Raw genomic sequence first — 21,465 nt, forward strand, 5'->3', positions numbered from 1 at the left:
GCCATTCTGTCCGTTCTTCAAACACCTTTACCGTGAGCAAGTCCACTTTAAAATATGTGTGTGCTGCAGTCTGTTATGATTTTCCTTGACCATGTCGCATTTTATCACTTTCCTAAGTGGCCCATTCCTTCAGGTCGGCGTCTTTGGGACTCTACGTCACAGCTGAGTCCACAATAATTTTACTTGCCTTTTGTATTCTCCTTCTCCCACTTGTGTAGAGTAGTATCGTCTAGAGAATTTTCGAGTGTGTTGATATAGCAACAAGTGAAGCGCTGTAGCAGATACAAAACTCACACTTACCCCATTCACAATCCCTCAACGTATCCCCTCATCCTGATTCAGTGAAATACATGAAAGAAGACCCAAACACCGTGCAGAAAACTCAAACTATCCAGAATCATGCCCTACTCAAGCTCCCGACCTTGTGAAAGGCCTACTTTAGGTGACTAACGAAACACAATAAAATAAAAATAAATAAATAAATAAATAAACAAACAAATAAATAAATAAAATTAAATTAAAAAAAGAAAGCCATACTTTACTTCATTCAAATTTATCTGATTTTGTGCCTTGGTAGCCTACCATCTTTCGTTTTGACACAAAAGGCTTCCTGCACTGCAGTTATGCCTGGATGACGGGGTCATCCAATGAGAGCAGCTGTGCTCCCAGCCTCTGCTAGCAGCAGCCAATAAGAAACCGGCAGCGCAGGATCCACGGCCATTGGCCCAAAGGGTGGTGGGGTGACCAGGCCTGAACCAATAACAGCCTTCCTGTGTCATGCAGCCTGGTGATTGAGCGGGAAAGTGGTGTGATTGTCCGTGTGCCTGTGGGTTTCTGTTGAAGCTCTTCCTTTTAACCAGGGTGGTTGAAGTGTAAACATGCAGATGTCACAGTGGGACCTGTCCCTATCGTTTTGCATCAAAATAAGAGGAGGCTGTTTTGGCAATTAAGAGAACTAAGGTGAATCCTTCTTCTGCCTCAAGTGATTTGATGGATAGGAAGACTTAGGGTAATGGTAATGCACTTTAATGCTCATTGTGTTTTTCGTCTTGGTGCATGGGTTTTTTTCCTTCCTTTGTTTCCTTTTCCTTTAGGTACATGCTGAATTTCAAAGTAGTTGGTGATTATCCAAGTGCTTTCCATTTAATTGACTTCTAGCTTCCTATATATCTGTGAGGGAAGAACACACTGGCGGGGGTAGGGGTGGGGCCTTCAGTCCTTTGAAATGTGTTACAAGTTGCAGGAAACCCACTATTTCTTCATGTGTGCTGTGTGTTCCATGTGAACTTTTAGAATAAATTCTAAATAACCTTTGATTTGAATGTAGAAACCTGTGAAAGCTGTCACTCTGAGCCAAACAGTGAGACAAAAAATAGGTAAACTAGAGCAATCCAACCTTTTCTTGAGCCCATTAGACGACAGATAAAGCCAAAGGGATATGAAATGGGATGGGGGGTTTGCTGCATAAATACCCAAGGAAAGCTACCATAAAATGAAGGGCCAGTTAATCCCCGTGGGTGGTCGTTAGAAATTGCCATTTACATGGGGCACTAAATTTTTGAACCCAAAAATTCTTTTCAGAGCCATATGCCTTTTCAGAGAAAGGACTGTGGACCATTTAGAAAAATAAAACTCTGTTTCACTAAGTTACTTAATTTCTATCACGCTGATTGCTGCTGGTTCAAAATGCCCTTTTTGCTCACATGACTTACAGTGGTTTTTCAAAGTTATTCATGCACATTGGTCTCATACATACCATATTATTTAAAAAGTCATTTTAAGAACGTGAATCCAGAGGACCTTGGGAAGATAGCAGAGGAGGAGGAGGCTGAGCTAACCGCATCCCACATTTAAAACTAGATATCATCCACAAAAATTAAATAAACCAGAGAGCAACCCAAGGACTGGAAGAACAAACCCCACAACTAAATATAGGGAGGAAGCTGCATCTGAAAGGTTAGGAAGGTCAGAAATGTGGATGGAGGCTGCCCACAGGAAAGAGGGAGCTGTGCATGGGGAGAGGGCAGAGAAATGGGCCCTCGCACCAGGGAGCTCACACGGGGGACGCTAATACCCATACTGTTTGGCTGTGGAAACCAGAAGGGCTGAACACCGTGAGTTTCTATGACCGATGGGACTTGGAGCCTGGAGCTTTGAAAGTCAGCTGACTCAGCGCTGGGCAAGCCAGGAGGGCAAGTGACAGCTGGATCACCACCCTTAGGATTTCACTCACATGTGGAATTTAAGAAACAAAAGAAATGAGCAAAGTGAGGGGAGGGGAGAGACAGAGGGATAGGGGAGAGGATTCATGAAACAGACTCTTAATTATAGAGATCAAACTGATGGTTTCCAGGGGGAAGGAGGGCTGGGGGGCATGGGATAAACAGGTGATGGGGTTTAAGGAGGGTCCTTGTCCTGATGAACACCAGGTCATATACGCAATTGTTGAATCACTATATTGTACACCTGAAACTAAGATAACACTGTACGTTAACCAACTGGAATTAAAACAAAAACTTAAAAAAAAAAAAAAAAGAATGGGAATCCATTAGGATATGTGTGATGTGTGTCGGGGAGGGAGGGCACACGTGGGCTCTTTTGCATCCGTAATTTCCGATCCAATGGGAGCACTAGGAAAACAAGGTTAAAATGCACCTAAATTGGGCTGTGGTTGGAAGACTGGGAATGCAAGTGTGAGTGACACACACGAAATCTGGGAAAGAGGAAGAAAATGGGGTTCGATGTTGAAGTCCAGAGTGGAAAGTGAATACATCTGACTATTCGCTTCAGTGGGTGAGTCAGGAAAAATGTCCCTGGGGAGCAATCGTGGTCTAATGCTGTGGTTACTAAGAAGATGATATAAGGGAAGGGCTCCTGCTTCGCTAATACATCATAAGCATCGACACGGGAAAATAGTATTAATAGGACAAGCATACCCAAGTCAAGCTCTCGTCTTTTTTTTTAAGATTTATTTATTTATTTGAGAGAGAGAGAGAGAGAGAGAGGGAGCGCACAAACAGGAGGAGCAGCAGAGGGTGAGGGAGAAGCAGGCTCCCTACTGAGCAGGGAACCCGATGCCGGGCTCAATCCCAGGACCCTGGGATCATGACCTGAGCTGAAGGCAGACACCCAACCGTCTGAGCCACCCAGGTGCCCCCCAAGTCAATTTCTTCTAAGCACTACTCATATTAATTCAATTCATTGGGATTCACTGGAATTCATTGCAGTTCATTGGAAAACAGAAGCAAGGACCCAAACCCAGTACAGAAATACCTAAATCCAGAAGTTCAAGAAAGAAAACCTATTCCGGCTCCCTGGAAACTGAAGTTACTATTCTGACACATCCAGACTTATCTGACTCTGTTCCTTTCAGGCTGCCAACTTTTGTTTTTGAGAAACTTCAAATTTCATGACGTGCAACACCTCATCATGGGGATGATGGGAGACTCTGTTCAGAGCAGCTCAAGCCCCACACTCTTCTGAGTCAGCCAATGGGGGGACCTACATCCTCTGAGACACAGTTATTGGCCCCACGTGTGAGAAGCTGTCCCAAGGTGAGCCACAGGAGACCTCCTTGGTTGTGCCACCTTGGAGATCGGTGGTGGTGGGGATGGGGGAAAGAGGTGTCAGTCTTTACCGGCTAGTTTTCCTTTGCTTGCTGGCTTAGTCATAGGTGTTTTAATCGTGGTGATTTAAGGATGTTTATATTAGCTTTGTGGGGCTGCTACATCAAATACCAGGGACTGGTCAACTTAAAGGACATGTCCATTTATTGCGTCACAGTCCTGGATGCTAGAGGTCCAAACTCATTGTCTGATGGGTGGGTGAGTCTCTGGGCTATGAGGCAAGCATCTTTCATAAGTCATTCTATTTGTCCTAAAATAGCCACGTTCTCACAATATCTACTCACATGGTCTTCCCTCTGTGAGTGTCTGTGACTCCAAATCTCTCCTTTTCCTAAGGACAACAGTCCTATTGGGTGAGGCCTACCTTAATGACTTCACCTGAACACGACCACCAGGGTAATGCCAGGGTAGTGGTCTACCATCAAATAAGGTCACATTTAGAAGAATGAGGGATCAGGAATACAACATATCAATTATGGGAGCACAAAGTTCAATCCATAAGAGCCAGCCCTCTCGCCCCCCAAATTCATGTCTTTATGTCCACAATGCATTCATCCTATGTGAATGTCACCAAAAGTCTTCGCCCATTCCAGCATCAATGCAAAGGCAAAATTTCATCTAAATATCCTGTACACCAGATAAGGGTGCCTTTCCAGCTATGATTAATGCTGAGGCGTAATTCCCGCCCAGCTGAGAATGTGTGACAGAAGACAAGAAGTTATCTGCTCCCAAAATACAGTGGACGGACAGGCACAGGACAGTCATTACTATTCCAAAATCAAGGTATTGGAAAGGGAAACAAGGGTTCGTGGGTCCAGAGCAAGTTTGGGTCCGAGTAGGAAACATTACATTAGAACGTAAGGATGGAAGAGAATCCTCTCTGGCTCTGGGCTCTGAGCTCTGCTCCCACAAGGGGTGGCAGCCCCGCACTCTCTGCCACGGGAAGTGGCGGCCTCCCACCCGTCCAGGGCTGCTGCAGTACCGTCTTCTGAAGGCCGGGTGTTCCTATCCTTTGGAACCCAGGAGGTAGCCTCGGTCTCAGGAATCAAGGAGAAGATGGCTCTCGAGACCCTGGCATTGCACGTCTGGGTCTGTACTGGCAGTGGCAGCCCTGCCAGCCACTGAACCTTCTGTGGGGTCCTTTGCCCCCTTTCCTGAAGAATAGCACATGTTCCCGGTGAGATATATCTGGGGGCCCTTTTCTCGCCTGCCGAATCCCAGCAGTCCCAACAGTCTTCCTTCGTGTTGTCCCATCTCTTTCCCTTTAGTTCTAGCTGGCCACCTTTCAGCCAGCATCAAATTCTCAGAATAAGACGCCTGTTGGCTTTCCCTGCAATCCAAAGGGTTCAAGCTATGGCACAGTAGGGTCCTCCACACATTTTTCTTGCATAACTATATCTCCATTCCTGGCTTCTGCTGAGATGGCCGATTGGACCCACGTGTCACATGCCTAAGCTCCCAGCTGATGGTTTTCCAGGCACACCCTTGGCCCTTTTTCCAAAGCAGGCTACCTGGTTAGGCTGAGAAGGTTGCGAATCATCACGTGCTAGTCTCTTCTCATTTCACGCTACCTTCTTTAATTTACAGCTCTCCTCTGGCATTTACTATGAGCAGCAAGGGGAGACCAGGCCCTGCCTTCAACACTGTGCTTACAAATCTCCTCAGCTTATCTGTCCCAGCTTATCATGTGAGCGTTCTAGTCTTCACCAAACACAAAACACTGGAACATGGTGTGGGCAAATGCTCTGTCACCCGATAACAAGGATGGCCGTTTCTCAAGTTTCCAATAACATGCCTCTAATTTCCATCTGCTACCTCAGCAGCAGCACCCTCCTCACTCACATTTCTAGCAACATAATTTTCATGATGCTCTATGGATTCTCTAAGATGATAAAGTCTTTCCCTATAGCTCTCCTCTTTTCTGTATGAGCCCTCACCTGAAATACACTTAATGTCCATATTTCATCCAACAGTCCCTCAAAGCAATCTCAGCTTGTTCTATCATGTATCTCAAAACTCTACCATCCTTACCCATTACCCAGTTTCTTCCCCCCCCCCCCCCCGCCCCACTACCCAGTCTCAGAGCCACTCCCAACTTACTAAGTCTTTGTTACAACTTCATCCCACTTCCGGAATCAAAATCTGCGTGAGTGTGCTAAGTCTATCATTACAAAGTACCACAGACTGGGGATCTTAACAGAAATGTATTGTCTCGCAGTTCTGGAGGTTAGAAGTCCAAATCATGGGTTGTGGGCCAGGTTGCTCCCTTCTGAGATGTGTGAGGGAAGAATCAGTTCCTGGTCTCTCTCTCTCGGGCTCTTACATTACCGACTTCTCCCATTGTTTTTTGTTTCGTTTTTTCCCCCCACATTTTCTTCTCTATGCGCATGTCTCTGTGTTGACATTCGCCCCTTTTATACAGGCAAAAGTCATTTTGGATTAGTATCCGTGCTAAAGAGGGTATTTTAACTTGATTGCCTCATTAATGATTCTATCTCCAAATATGATCCCATTTGAGGTCCTGGGGTTAAGAATGTCTTCATATGATTTGGGTGCGGGTGGGGGGGTGCGGCGGGGGGATAGAACAACCCATGTGAGATATGAAACCTGAGCTGTACACGGGCACATGCACTGCCTCTTCCATCATAGTGATTATTTGTTGTCCCGTTAGAGAAGTGAGGGGACCTCATTCACCACCCTTTTACTCAAGACGGTATTAGTGTTGCTTAATTTTATTGTATTTTTTATTTTTCCAGCTTCCTATCTCTGTAAAAGTGAATATACTCTGATTTCAATTTTTAGAAATTGATTACGGTATTTTTAGCAATCAATATTTGGTCAATATTTTAAGAATGGCATTTGTACTTTTGAAATACTTTGTAGATGCCCCTGGGAAAGATGACATTCCCTGCCAAACAAATGTGGATAATCTACAAAAATCAAAAAAAACTTTCCTTAGCCCATCAGAAGTGTCCCAGGAACCTCCTGGAGTGTCAAATCACAAAACTTATTTAGCTATGGCAGGACAATATGACTTCCAGGAAAATAGGGTGGGCAGTTCCAGAAAAACGAGGACACCAGAGAAGGCTTTTGCGTGTAGCAGAGACGTGAAGGCGTGCAATGCCTCTTCCATCACTAGGTGCAAAGTCTGGGTTTTTTGTTGTTGTTTTGTTGTTTGTTTGGTCCAATGTAGAAGAACTCGGATGAGCCATTATACCTCCGGAGTTCTCCTTAGGATCATTAGAGTAAGAATTTAGCATCAGTGGCCACCCTTGTAAGGTTTATCGCTTATTGTCATTCTGGAATTTTTGAAAAATCTAATGACAGGATTTGGAAAAATACGGAATTTATTCTGTAAGGCCAGTGGGAAAAATTATCAGGAAATCAACGACCAGGAAATTGTCCTTGGTAGTGCCTCAAGATGGGGAAAAATATTTGGGGAGCCAGAGGCTCTTCGCCACCATGCCCGTCTTCAGAGATACAACGGTGAGCCTCTTTGCATAAACAGCATTCCACTGAGGCACTTCCTTTCTATCATGCTCACTGCTGCTGTTTCAAAGTCCCCGTGTTTGTCCATATGGCACACAAAGGTTTTGCGTCTTGCTCTTACGTACTGGTCCCATATGTATCGTTTTATGTGAGAAGTCATACTAAGAAATGGAATCCGTTAGGTCATTTTTGCACTCCTTTGGGTGCTTTGCTCCGCAATTTCAGAAATCAAATAGCAGCATGAGTAAAACAACATTGAATGCACCATATAGACTGTGAAGACTGGGAGTGTGAAGGTGAGTGACAGATACAAACTCCAAGATGCAGTGAGGAAAAATGGATGTTGAGGCCTAGACAAAAGGGAAGTGAGTGCCTCTGATCACTTCTGAAGGCAACTGAGGACAAAGGGCATCTGCTGAGCATTCATTCTCTAATAGTGTGGTTAATGGTAAAGACTGATTGAGAGAAGTGGATTTGTTGCTTAAGTAACAAATTATAAGCCACAACCCTGGGAAAATAGTACTGATAAGTCGAACATCCCCTAATGAAACTTTTTTATTAAGGATTTTATTTATTTACTTGATGGAGAGCGAGGGTGCGAGAGCGAGGACAAGTAGGCAGAGCGGCAGGCAGAGGGAGAGGAGAAGCAGGCTCCCCAACTGAGCAGAGAGCCTGATGAGGGCCTCATCCCAGGACCCTGGGATCATGACCTGAGCCAAAGGCAGCCGCTTAAACAACGCAGCCCCCGCGTGCCCACCCCCAATCAAACTTATTCAACATTACTTTTGTTAATGGAATTCTTGGAAAAACAGAAGAGAAAACCCAAACTCAGTACAGAAATCGCTAAATCAAAAAGTTCAGGAAATAATTCCTATTTCAGGCTCCCTGGTAACTGTAGCTAACACTTCAAGTAGCCCAGATTTATCTGATTCTATACTTCCCAAGCCTGTAATCTTTTCTTGTGGAAATCACAAATCTTCAGGACTTGCAGATCGGCTTCTGCAATGGATGATGGAGGCTGCTAGTCAAGGCAACTCAAGCCTCAGTCAGCTGGGAGTTAGCCAATCAGCTATCAGGGATGTGGAGCCGCTGACTCACGGCATTGGGCCTAGTGTGCGGTCAGGTGTCTCAGGCTGAACCAGTAAGAGTCTTACTGGGTACTCAGCCTCTGCGGTTGAGGGGGAATCTGGTATGATACTTTACCTGCTGTTTGTTTCTTTGTTTGACTAGTTGTATGCTTTTAGCCATGAGGAGAAGGATATGAATCCAGGCCTGTGCGTGGACGTATCTCTCACCACTTCCATCAGGTCAGAGGAGAATTGTTCAAATTAATAGTAGTAAAAAGATTTCCCTTGATGTCGACCATGTATTTTAACTCAGGCTATTTGAATGTACAGTTTTTGTTGTGGTTGTTGTTGTTGTTGTTGTTTACCGCTTGCTACATGGGCCTGAGCAAGTAAGACCCATCGCATTACATACTCGGCTTTGCATGAAGTGGTGCTTGAATGACTACAAACTTTGAGAAAACTGGACTTTTCCCTACTGGGAAAAGGAGACGCCGAGGAAAATTCTATTCCCGGTCCTTAGTTCTGAGTGAGGGGGAAAAAAATTTTCCCTGAGGATGTGCATTCACACGAGTGTCCTGGCGTAGCTCTGGGGTTCGGGTTAGCACTACCAGCACGATGCCAACAGTTCCCATTCACAAACCCAGACACATGGCAAGTGCACTTCTAATCCTTCCCGGAGGAGTAACCTTAATTGAGGTTGTTACAGGATTCTTGCAGATAAAGTCCTCCTATACACGCACACAATCCCCACACAAGCCACCCTTCTCAAAATCAAACAGGAAACCAAACTGGAAAGTTCCAAAGTAGTATTACCAAATGCCAACTTTAAAAAACGGTTAAAACGTTTATATAAATAATTACAAGAGGGACGCCTGGGTGGCCCCGTCGGTTAAGCATCTGCCTTCAGCTCCGGTCATGGTCCCAGGGTCCTGGGATCGAGTCCCACATCGGGCTCCCTGCTCAGCGGGGAGCCTGCTTCTCCCTCTGCCGGCCGCTCCCCCTGCTTGTGCGCTCTCTCTCTCTGACACATAAATAAGTAAAATCTTTAAAAAATAATTACAAGACATGTAAAATATGAGTAGGAAGCGACTAGTTATCAAAAATGTCTTAAATGGTTTTCTAGTGTTGAAAATAGGAACCGCTAGATTAAAAGATCCACAAAAGTTTACACAACAAAGGAGACATACCAGATAGAGAGAATGGGTGAACTAGAAGATAGGTGAAAGGAATAAGACAGAACGCCTCATAGAAGGATAAAGACAAAAATAGGATGAGAGTGAGGCAGAGAGACATAAGGAATGGGGTAAGTAGTTATTAAGTGCATCTCATAGGCATTCCAGAAGCAGAAACTTGGATGAATTTTGGAAGAATAATATTCAAAGACAAATGTCTGGTAATTTCCCCCAATTTAAGGAAGCCATGACATCCCGGATTCAGGAAGCACATGTGGATACATTGCAGTAAAGCTAGGATATAAGCATAGAGAGCAAGATAGCAGACAACAGGGCACGGTGCCTAAAAATGGAATACCAAATAATGTGATAACATACCTCTTTTCGCCAAGAAATGGAAGCCAAAAGCTAGTGCTGAGAGAAAACGACTGTCAAACTACGGTTGCCTGGGTAGCCAGAGTATCGTTTGATAATGAGGCGATGATAGACATGAGGATGTTCCAACCAGAACTCTCCTCAAAGACAGACTCTGCTTCAGCTGCTGAGAGTGCGGTCAGCTGGCAGTCCTCAGCCATTAGCCCTTTTAGGCACTGCCTCAGCTACAGAGAGCTGCCTTGTCCGAGCTCTGGGACTTCCCGTGATGGCCACATCCAACGTCTGATCAACAAGAGTTGATTAGTAGAGGTCCCTCTGGTGGTTTCTTAGACAATCTGGGTAAATTGGTGTGTGTGTGTGTGTGTGCGTGTGTGTGCGCGCGTGTGTGGTTTTTTTTGTTTTTTGTTTTTTTTTTTCAGCCAACAACACTTATATTTGGTCAGCAGTTCTAGTGTGCGGGTATTGTTTTTACAACCAAACTAGTGTTAAGAAAACAATTTTAAACTTGGCAAATGCTGCTAAAAGCATTAAAAACCTTTTTGGTGTTTTTATCTGTATGACTACTTCTTTGTGTGCTGTGTGTTTGGAGACTATGGTTTTTGCCATTTCTCCTGAGGGTCTTGGTCAGAACTCGGGGCAGGTGCTTGTCAATTATGTCTCTTGATTTGCACCAGCACTCTGCTGGCCATGCGAGAGTTCCTGCCCAAGCTATGGTGGCTTAGCCCAGGACAACAGTCCATTCTGAGTAGTAGGAGAAATGGCCCCCAATTGGCCAGTCATTCCTCTGGAACGAGGGGCCTGGGATATGGAGGTCAGACTCTCTCAGTAAGCCGAAGTTGAAAAGCCTACAATCTTTGGTGCTTCTGGTGAAGTCTTCCCGGAGCTCCCCTGCTGGGGCATCAGTGAACAAATGTTGTTGGTTGACCTTTCTTCTCACTGGCGTGTTTGTGTAGGACTTCTGAGAGAGGCGACAGGAAGCTTAATACCAACTCTGATTAGTTGATACGATGCCTGGAAAGCCAGAAGAGGGGAAAGGATCTTCAGAGGGGCCCATCTGCGGTAGCTGCAGGTTCCAGGCTGTCAGGAGGAAGAGGACTTTGGGGTACACCGGGAATGGGCCCTCTGGGACTGGTCCTTCTCCCTCTCCTCTCCTGTAGTGGCACCTGTTGGGTTAGGCTGAGCAGCTGACAATGATAGTAGTTGCTTGGAAAGGTAAGCAAACTGGTCCTGACAAACTGGCCTGTGTGTGCCCAGGCCTGTTCTGATTTATTTGTTAGTCGTGGTTTTGCCATCTGTGAAGATCAGCATCTGGTTGCTTGGCAAGAAAAAAGAAAAGGTATGCAAGTGACTGTGACAGAATGGAGGCTCGCTGGGGATTCCCGGCTGCTTGACTTTCTCTCCACTCTACTCTGGACACTACTGGGCACTGCTCTGGTCTTGCCCCACCAGGGCAGGCCAGGCATGCACATGAGAGCTCTGCTTGAGAATTTCTGGGATCTCCTGCTATCTCTTGTGGACATACCTGAAGATTCAGAGGGCACCAGGCATTTCAGCAGTTCCACAGACAACCACGCCAATCTCATATCCTCACCTCTTGCTTTGTGCAGAAAACATGGGGAAATAAGTTTCAGCTCTGGTTTATCCCATTCTGCTGGCCCTCCCTTACAGCGTTTACAAACTAGCACCACGAGGAGCTATTATGAGATGTGTAATTACTTATGACCAGTTGATATCCGACCCCCCCCCCCACACACACACACCTCTTAATTGTAACTCCTTAATATACTGTCTTTGGGTAGATAAATGAAAAGGGACTGGTCCAATTTATGCCACCCTTTCTTGTGTGCTGCTCCCTACCTGCCAAAAAGGGGTCCCTCCCCCCGCCCCCCCACACAAAGTAATTGAATAGAAAGGGAAGGTGCTCCGATATGGCTACCTCCTGTTACACATTCATGAACTGTTTAAGCCCAGGCATCATTTTCCTCCTCTCTCCCAATGTACTCATGTGTTTCCATCACCACCACTTTACCTTTGCTGTCATTTTCAGAGATGGACACATTGACTCTGGGTCTCCAGAGCATCCTGGTTTCTAGCATGTCCTGATCCAATGGCACTTACTGCTTATCAGAAATAAGGTAATGATGTGCAATATAAAGTATTCCAATAAAAACAGGACTCTCCTCAGATCTGTTACTGTTTTGATGTTGAAAATCAGCAGACAAAATGCACAATGAAATGGAATGTTTGAAAGATTTTCTGACCGAGGTCCCAAGAAGTTTAGAGGGCACCGGATTTCCCTCTCTGATTGTCCGATGTGATGTGATGTGAAGCTCGAGGGTATGCAATCACAGGGGACACGGCCTGGCATAGAGCCCCACTTCCCTGCATTGCATTTTGTCCAATCAGATATGGAGGTTGCCCGTGACGTCAGGAAATGCAGCGACTATAAACGGGCCAGCGCCCCTCTGCAGCCGCCATTGTCCTTCCTTCCGAGCTGTCGGGAAGGCGAGCCCCACATGGCTGAGCCTGGCTGTGAGACCTCTTCTGGCGAATGCGTGGGCACGGAGGAGCCCACAGAAGTGGACCCGAAGAGCCCGAAGCACGAGCAGCCAAGGCGCCAATGCCGCCGCCGCCGCCGCCGCCGCCGCCGCCGCTGCCCCAACAGTTTCGCTATCTACTTCCCCAGGGTTCTGAAGCAGGTTCACGAGGGCCTGAGCCTCTCGCAGAAGACCGTGAGCATCTTGGATTCGTTCGTCAAGGACATCTTCGAGCGCATCGCCGACGAGGCCTCTCGCCTGGCCCGCTCCGCCAAGCGCTCCACCATCACCTTCAGGGAGATCCAGACAGCCGTGTGCCTGCTGCTGCCCGGGGAGATGGGCAAGCACGCCGTGTCCGAGGGCACCCAAGCCATCATCAGGTACACCCTCCGCCAATGAGCTGCCTCCGGACCGCCTGACCACCTCGCAAACCAAAGGCTCTTTTCAGAGCCACCTCACTTGGCGGGAAAAGACCTGTAGCTTTAAAAAGTGGGACAAACTCTGCCAAAGAGAGCATTGAGTTTTGTCCCTGTTGTGGCATTCTGCAGATATTTAAAGTAGTTTTACTTTGAGCCAAACAGGATCGGCACTGCTTTAATCTATATTTGAGTGCAGTTTATTCCTTGGACAACTGTGGACTCTCCTTAACCATGCCGCTTTTCTTGGCTTTCCCAAGCAGTCATCTCTGCTAGATATTTCTGTAGGTCAGCCTCAGTGGGGGTTATTTTTGTTATAATGATGTTTACCTTTTTCTCTCTCATTCTCTCATGAGCGTGTGGTGAATGTTTCAGAGGTTCGTTATGGGTGATATGGCAACAGATAACGTGCAGAAGCTGATATAAGAATCCATCTGACTTCTGTTAGGCGGGTTATTGAGGAGACTTTTAAGTATCTGAAGCAACGTCCATCTCCTTTACGCTTTTATAGAAAAAAATATTTTTCATATGCGTTTGAAATTTATGTTAACGTCATAGAATGGGTTCCTATTACAATTTTTAAATGGATTCTGGAATACATTTATGAAAATTTCTGTCGTGATACTGTGTACAGTAAATATTGGCAGATGTTACTGACCAAACAGCTTTGGTGGCTCCTCTTTATTTATTTACTTGTTTCTGTTTTGTTTGTTTCTCTAATCAGGTCTTTTATTTCAACAGCAGAGAAAGCAGTACTGTCACATTTGTGGTAATATCACCCTCGCACTGTACAATGTTTTTTAGTTTACGGCATACTTTTACAGGTACTATTTTACCTGGTGTTTACAACAATGCTATCATAACTAGTTTATTACAGAAGCAACTCAGATCCAGAGAGCACAGAGTCCCAAAACTCGTAAGTGCAAGATCAGTTCTTGAACGCAGGAGATCCACACGCTCCACCAAGGTCCATAAGAAAATGTGGAGAAAAGACATACAATTGAAATAATTTTCCTGGTGCTTAAGAAAACTGTATTCGGTTACTTCTTACCACCTCTCATTTAAGTTCGTCATCTTCTTTATCTTGTCCCCCCCCACCCCCCACCATTCTTACTACCTAAAGATTGAAAATATGGCTCATTCATTCACTCAACGGAATTCTTGGTATCTACTCTATCTGGAATAGACACTGCAAATATGTCTATGAGGTAAAAAAACAAAACAAAACAAAACAACAACAACACAAAACAAAAAAACAACCACCATGCCTGACTTCAGGTTGCATTTGCTTAGAGTCTGCTAAGGTTCCTGTTTATTTCTAAGAGTGTAAAGTTTCCCAAGATAAAGCTGTTCTACATATTTACTCATTTGCAGTGCAATCAGGTCAACTAAAACTACTTAGGTTCTCTTTTATTTTAGCGTTTAAATCTTTTTAAAATTTAATTTCCAAATATTCACAAATACTTTTGGACTGTAATGCTGATAAAAAGATTTCTTGTCACTTTCTGGCTCTAATAAGGATGGTAGTAGCATCTCATCAGCAAAGGTGGTATTAAGATTTTGTTTGAGACCTATGTGCGCAGAGTAACAATTCTGGTGTTCTGAGCCATTCCAGGTCACTTATTAGATCTCAAACGTGCCCTTTCAGTAGCTTTAGCAGCCATTGCAAACACTCTTTTCTCTTGGTTTATTTAAGTAAATTATCGCTGTTCCGATATTAAAATTTCCTTAAATTTGTGGAAGGGAACCCCTTCATTGGAGGCCCTTCGAAGGAGTATGTAGCCCGGAGATACGTATTGTGTGGTTTGTTTGCCGATGTCGTTTAGGCCTACCTTCCCCAATCAGAAGTGATCTGAAAGCTGTAAGTTCATCTGAGCTCTTTCTTTACTCCCAATTTTATCAGCGTTCACATCTATTTCTTAACCTCACTGAAATGCAAGCCCGACACTAATCGCCCTACTTCCTTCTCCAACTCATTGCTCTTTCTTCAAAAGGAGTTGTTGTCACAATCCCTGAGTGAGTGATTTTGCATTTTCTCACAAGAAGGGCTCCAAGATGCCCTAAGATTAAGAATGTCAATGTGCTGCCTGGAGCTTTCTGCTCTACCTACCTTTAGAAGGTGCTCAAACAGGTTCGCCCTGATAACAGTATCTATTCTGAGGGTATGACCATCATGTGCCCCGCTGTTAGTGATCGTCTCCATCATCCAGTGAACTGCTTTTGAGGGCACTCAGTCAGCAGATCCAATTTTTGCTTTGACCTGGAATGTGAACTTCCTGAGAAGAGAGACCTTGTCTCATTTGCTGTCACCTATCAGGAGTGAGTACCATGTATGGCGCTTGGTAGGGACTCAGTATTTGCTGAATAAATATGGGAAAACGGATGAGAGCAGATGGTCTAGAGTCCCAGAAGAGGCGGCGATGGGTTGGGAAAGAAAAGGCAAACCGCAGTAGGTTGAGGAGTGAGTGGTGGATGAGAAATGGAGATAGAAATAGGGTACTCTTTCAAAGAAAAGGGATACCGGTCAGTGGGTAGGAAGAGAGTGTTAATGGTATCACAGAAGAGGGTTTTGTTTTGTTTTGTTTTGTTTTGTTTTGTTTTAGGATTGGGAGATAGGACAATGTCTAGAGGTAGTCAGCAACAGTGGCTGAATCTCAGTTAATGGTATTGCTGTTACATTACTATCATCATCACCATTCCTCTACCATAAGATTTTCCATAAAGTATCCCTTTCGCCAGAACGCCATTGGACCAGTTCTCTATTCCTCCCCTCGGGCTGTGAGTTCTCCATCAAGATAGCATTCTACCGAGCTCTGTCATATATAGGCCGTGCGGCATTAGGCTGCTTGCTTAATTTCCTTTTCTCTTAATTGGGATGACCCACACCTATTTTAACAGGATAAAGAAAGCTAGCTTGGGCCCTCTCTCCAACCCCACTCCTGGCAGTCCTTTAAGAAGGCCCAGCTTCCATGGGGCCCCGTGTTTTGATTTTTCCTGCAGAGAGGTGCTGGGCCCTGTCAATTCTCCATGAGTCCTGGGCAATTAAATGCTGCTTCTTAATCAAACTCTGACTGTAGATTGATTTGTTCCAGGCATTGGCAATACAAAGCACCACCAATGGGTAACATTTCACGAGGACTTACTAGGTGTCAGGTGTCAGGAGCTTTATATGCATGCATTTTTAATCTAAGAAACACATAATGCTTAATATATACTAGGAATACTTCTAAGCACTTCAAGTGTGGTAACTCATTTAACCCTCCTAAGAGTCCCATGTTCCAGACGGGGAGACCAAGGCACAGAAAGATGACGTAAGTTGCTCAATGTCCATGAGCTAGTAAGCAGAAGAGCTAGGACTGGAAACCAGACCACCTGGCGCTAGGTTTTGGGCCCTCACACCACTACAGTGTAAAGCTCCTGGCTTAAGCTGGACAACAGTCCAGTGAAGCTGGTACTATTATTCAACTCCATTTCCCCCTGAGGCTCAGAGAAATTAGGTTACTTTCCTAAAGTCACACAGCTGATAAGCGGTAGACCAGGTTTGAATGAGGTTTGTCTGACTCGGAAGCTTATAACCATTTGGATGGCATGGAAAGTCCTTCCTCTAACAATTTCGTCCTTTTGGCTATATGTGCATTTCACCAATACAATTGTTTATTGAATATAGCTATTTTAAGGAACGTATTTTCAAGATTTTTGAAAACATTTTCCTAAGCCATAATATCTGCAACGTCACAGGATAACATGGTGTTCGTATATTTTAAATTCACACTAACTAAACTGCTTAACTGGTAAGAAAAAAAAAATCTGTGTACCACTTAAAACCATCTCGTGTGCCTGCGGAGGCATGTATACCACACTTGGGGATGTATTACATTCTATAACACTTCTAACCCACGGCCCACCCTTCATCCCCAAAGTTCGGTTCAAACCACTTTTCCTAAAAACCACGGGGGATGTTGGTTTTTCCTTCCTGGACTCAGAGAGACGTACACTGAGTGGACTTCCTAGGCTGCTCACAACCCAGTGGTCAGAACATTACTTGCATTCCACTGATGTTTGGTGGTGGGCGTGGTGGACGGGTAGTTCCAGGGAATCATTCATCGTACACAGCAGAGCTAACGAAAACACTGATCAACACGTTTAGAACATTTTAGTTTTGTGGCAAAACACGGCTGTCTTAGGAAGGAGGAGAGTGGCAGCGTGGGCTCTCTATTAAACACGTGCTGAAGAACAGGAGGTGCCAACAGGTTAAGGGCCTACCGGAGTTGGCAGGATAGCCTTGGATGGTGCTCGAAAGACATGCCAGAGATCTCAACCCACCACAGTTGTCAGTAAAACTCGTGTGGCAAGGAGTGCAAAAGCAAGCCATGTCCACCTCCTCTGCCAAGGCTAAAACCTCAGAGGAGAAGGGAGTGTGGGAGGGTGCTTAGGGGCCAACAAAGCCCTCCTTATAACCACTTCACAGGCACCCGGTTGAAGGAAATTAACCAGACTGTGGAGACGAAGGCCATGGCTGGGTGAATGGGCTCACTTCCTGTGCCATGTGGGAGGAAATGATAGAGCCCAAATTTACTGAGTGCTCATTACATCTCTTGTGCTAAGCATTTTACTTCCATCATCTCATTTAATGCTCATAACCACCCTCGGAGGTGGCTACTACTTTCCTTCCCTTTTTTACAGATGAGACAACACAGGCTCAGGGCCTGTGCCTTCCCTAATGGCACACAACTGGTAAACAGTAAAGCTGGGATTTGTACCCAGGTCGGTCTCACTTCAAATCATATAAAACCAGGCCATATCCTGCGGACTGAAATGGATACTTGGGATGTTTCCATATCTTGGCTATCGTAAATAATGCTGCAGTGAACATGTTAGTGCCCATTCACTGTACCCGTTTTCTTCGGATAAATACCCCAAAGTGGAATGTTTGCATCATATGGTACTCTTAATTTCTTGAGGAACCTCCATGCTGTTTTCTACAGTGGTGCACCAATTTACATTCCATACATTACCAACAGGGCACGAGACTTCCTTTTTCTCTCCATCCTCACAAGCATTTGTTATCCCTAGTCTTTTTGGTTATAGCCATTCTAAGTGGTGGGAAGTTTTACCTTGTTGTGGTTTGGGTTTGTCTTTCCCTGATTAGTGATATAGAAGACCCTTTCATGTACCTGTTGGGCATCTGTAAGGCTCCTGTGGAAAAATGTCTATTCAGGTCTTTTGCCCCGTTTTTAATCAAGTTGTTTGATTTTTCTTTTTTCTGCTTTTGAGTTTTTGGGAGTCATTTTGTATTTTGGATATTAACCCTTTATCCGATACATGATTTGCAAGTATTTCCTCCCACTGGGGAGGTTGCCTTTTCATTTTGTTGACAATTTCCTTTGCTGTGCAGAAGCTTTTCAGTTTGACGTAGCCCCATTTGTTTATATTTGTTGTTGTTGTCCTTCCTCTAGGTGTCAGATCCAAAAATAAATAAATAAATAAATAGCCAAGACGGATGTCAAGAAGCTTACCACCTATGATGTCTCCCAGGCGCTTTGTGGTGTCGCGTCTTACATTTCATCTTTAGCCCGTGGTGTCAGACGGTGATCCCATTCCCTTCTTTTGCCTGCGGCTGTCCAGGTTTCCCAATACCACTGAAGAGACTGTTCTTTCCCCCGTTGTATATTCTTGGCTCTTTTTGTAAATTAACTGACCGTGTATGTCTGGGTTTCTTTCTGTGCTCTCTATAGTCTCATCTGTTGATCTCGGCATCTGTTTTTATGCCGATACCATACTGTTTTGATTGTTATAGCTTTGTAAAAGTGTTTGGAATCCAGGAGTGTGAGGCCTCCAGCTTTGTTCTTCTTTCTCAAGACGTCGCTGACTATTTTGGGCTTTGGGTTTGTTTGATTGATTGATGGATTGATTGATTGATTGATGGATTGTGGTTCCATACAAAGTTTAGGATTGTTTGTTCTATTCTTGTGAAAAATGCCATTGAATTTCGGTAGACATTGCACTGCATCTCTAGATTGCTTTGGGTAGGGCAGACATTTATCGATACCAACTCTTCCCGTCCCTGAGGATGGAATATCTTTCCATTTATCTGTGTCTTCTTCAGTTTTTCTCTTCATCGTCTTATACTTTCAGTGCACGGGTCTTTCGCCTCCTTGGTTAAATTTAATCCCAGTTATTTTCTTCCTTATGATACGATTGTAAATGGATTGGTTTCTTGATTTCTCCTTCTTATAGGTCATTTGCAGTGTGCAGAAGTGCCACAGATTTTTGCAGTTTGATTTTCCTACAACTTTACTGAATCCATTTATTAGTTCTAACAGTGTTTTGGTGGAGTCTCTCAGGTTTTCTCTATGTGATATTAAGTCGTCTGCACATAGTGACAGTTCTACTTCTTCCCTTACAATTTGGATGCCTTTTCGTTTCTTTACTTGTCTAAATGCTCTGGCTAGAACGTTCAATATTTTGTAGAATCAAAGTGGCAAAAGTGGGCGTTCTTATCTTGTTTCTGATCTCAGAGAAATTGCTTTCAGCTTTTCACCATTGAGTAGGACGTTGGCTGTGGGCTTGTCACACATGACCTTTACTATGTTGAGGTGTGTCCCCTCCATCCCCACTTCCTCAGAGGTTTTTTTTTCTAAATCAGAAACGGGTATTAAGTTTTATCAAATAGTCTTTTCTGCATCTACTAAGACGATTATATGATTTTATCCTTTGTCTGGTTAATGCAGTGTATCACAATTATTGATTTGCCTGTGTTGCACCATCCTTGCATCACAGAGATAAATTCCACTTGATCATGGTGAATGGTTTTTTTTTTTTTTTTTAATGTGCTCGTGGATTCAGTTTGCTAATGGTTTTTCTTTCATTGAGGATATCTGTATCTATATTCATCAGGGACATTAGTCTGTCATTTTCTTTTCTTATGGTGTTCTGATCCGGTTTTGGGGTCAGAGTAATGCTGGCCTTGTAAAATGCGTTTGGGTGTATTCCTTCCTCTCCAGCTTTTGGGGAGAATTTGTCAAGTGCTGGTGCTGGTTCTTTAAATGTTTAGGTAGAAGTCACCAGGGAAACATCTGTTGCTGGGATTTTCTGCTTTGGCAGGTTTTGAGTAATGATTCAATCTCTGTACTTGATATTGGCCTGTCAGATTCTCGGTTTCTTCATGATTCGGTCTTGGTGGGTTGTGTGTTTTAGGAATTTATCCATTTCTTTTAGGTGATCCATTTGTTCGCATATAACCATTTGTAGTAATCTCTCATGATCCTTTGTATTTCCGTGGTGTCAGTTGTAATGTCTCCTCTTTGATTACTGATTTTACTCATTTGAGTCCTCTCTCTGTTTCTCAGAGTTAGCCTAGCTAAAGTTTCACCAATTTTATTTCTCTTTTCAAATAACCAGCTCTTAGTTTCACTAATCTGGTCCATCCTTTTCTCTGGTCTCTGGTACATTTATTTCCACTCGGATCTGTGTTACTTTCTCCCATCTCCTGACTTTGTGTTTAGTTTGTTCTTTTTTTCTAGCTCCTTGAGCTGAAAAGTTAGGTGGAGGTCATTCTTGTTTCTTAATGTAGGTGTTTGTCACTCTCAATTTCCCTCTTAGAATGGCTTTAGCAGCAACCTCTATGTTTTGATATGCTGTGATTCCATTTGCATTTGCTTTTGGATTCCCCCTTTTCATTTCTTTTTGACCCAAGTGTTATCCAGAAGCATGTGGTTTAATTTCCACATACCGGTGAATTTTCTACCTTTTTGCCCGTTAGTGATATATCTCATTTCATACGCTTGTAGTTGGAAAAGATAGTACGACTTTCTTATGTTTGCTAAGGCTTGTTTTGCTATCTACCTTGGTGAACGCTCTGTGTGCACTTGAGAAGAATGTGTATTCTGCTGCTTTTGGATGAAATGTTCTCTACATGTCTGTTAAGTCCATTTTTTCCTACAGTATGGCTCAAGTCCAATGTTTCCTTGTTGATGTTCTGTCTGGACGGCCCATCCAATATTGAGAGTGGGCTGTTGGAGGTGCCTGGGTGGCTTAGTCGGTTAAGTGTCTGTCTTAGCTCAGGTCATGATCCCAGGGTCCTGGGATCGAGCCCCACGCTGGGCTCCCTACTCAGTGGGGAGCCTGCTTCTCCCTCTCCCTCTACCTGCCACTGTCCCTGCTTGTGCTCACTCTCTCTGCCAAATAAAGAAATAAAACCTTAAGAAATTGGGGTATTGGAGTCTCCTTGTATTATCGTATTATTGTCTATTTCTCCTTTCAGTTTTTTAAGGATTTGCTTAATATATTTAGGTGCTCCAATGTTGAGTGCATATTTATGATTGTTATATCTTCCTGAGGAATTGACCCCCTCGTCATTACCTAATGACCATCTCTGTCTCCTCTTACCATTTTGGCTTAACGTCTCTTTTGTCCGACGTTAGTATAGCTAACCCTGCTCTCTTTGGTTTCCACCCGCATGGAGTATCTTTTGTCATCCTTCACTTTGTATCTTCGTGTGTCCTTAGAGCTGAGGTGAGCCTCTTGTAACCAGCATTTGGTTAGATCTTGCTTTTTTGATCACTAAGCCACTGGAGGCCTTTTGATTGGAGAATTCACTCCATTAAGAGAGTAATCGTTGATAGGACTTATTAATGCCACCTTATTATTTGTTTCCTGGCTGTTTTGTAATTCTACTTTTCACTTCTTCCTTTCTTGTTGCCTTCCTTTCTAAATTGACTGTTTTCCGCACTGGTGTGCTTTGAATCCTTTCTCTTTACCTTTTGTGTAACTGTGGTAGATCC

General features: G+C 44.2%; 1 protein-coding gene across 1 annotated transcript; it reads left to right on the forward strand.

The window, feature by feature from the left end:
* Positions 1 to 12,137: 12,137 nt before the first annotated feature.
* Positions 12,138 to 12,665, forward strand: LOC135361872 (late histone H2B.L4-like). Its single transcript, XM_064573606.1, has one exon. The coding sequence runs from the start codon at positions 12,138 to 12,140 to the stop codon at positions 12,663 to 12,665; it is 528 nt and encodes a 175-aa protein (XP_064429676.1).
* Positions 12,666 to 21,465: the final 8,800 nt, after the last annotated feature.

The sequence above is a fragment of the Mirounga angustirostris genome, unplaced genomic scaffold, assembly GCF_029215605.1.
Source record: "Mirounga angustirostris isolate CCGP_5_RB_7025 unplaced genomic scaffold, mMirAng1.0.hap1 SCAF_11, whole genome shotgun sequence".
Classification (NCBI taxonomy): Eukaryota; Metazoa; Chordata; class Mammalia; order Carnivora; family Phocidae; genus Mirounga; species Mirounga angustirostris.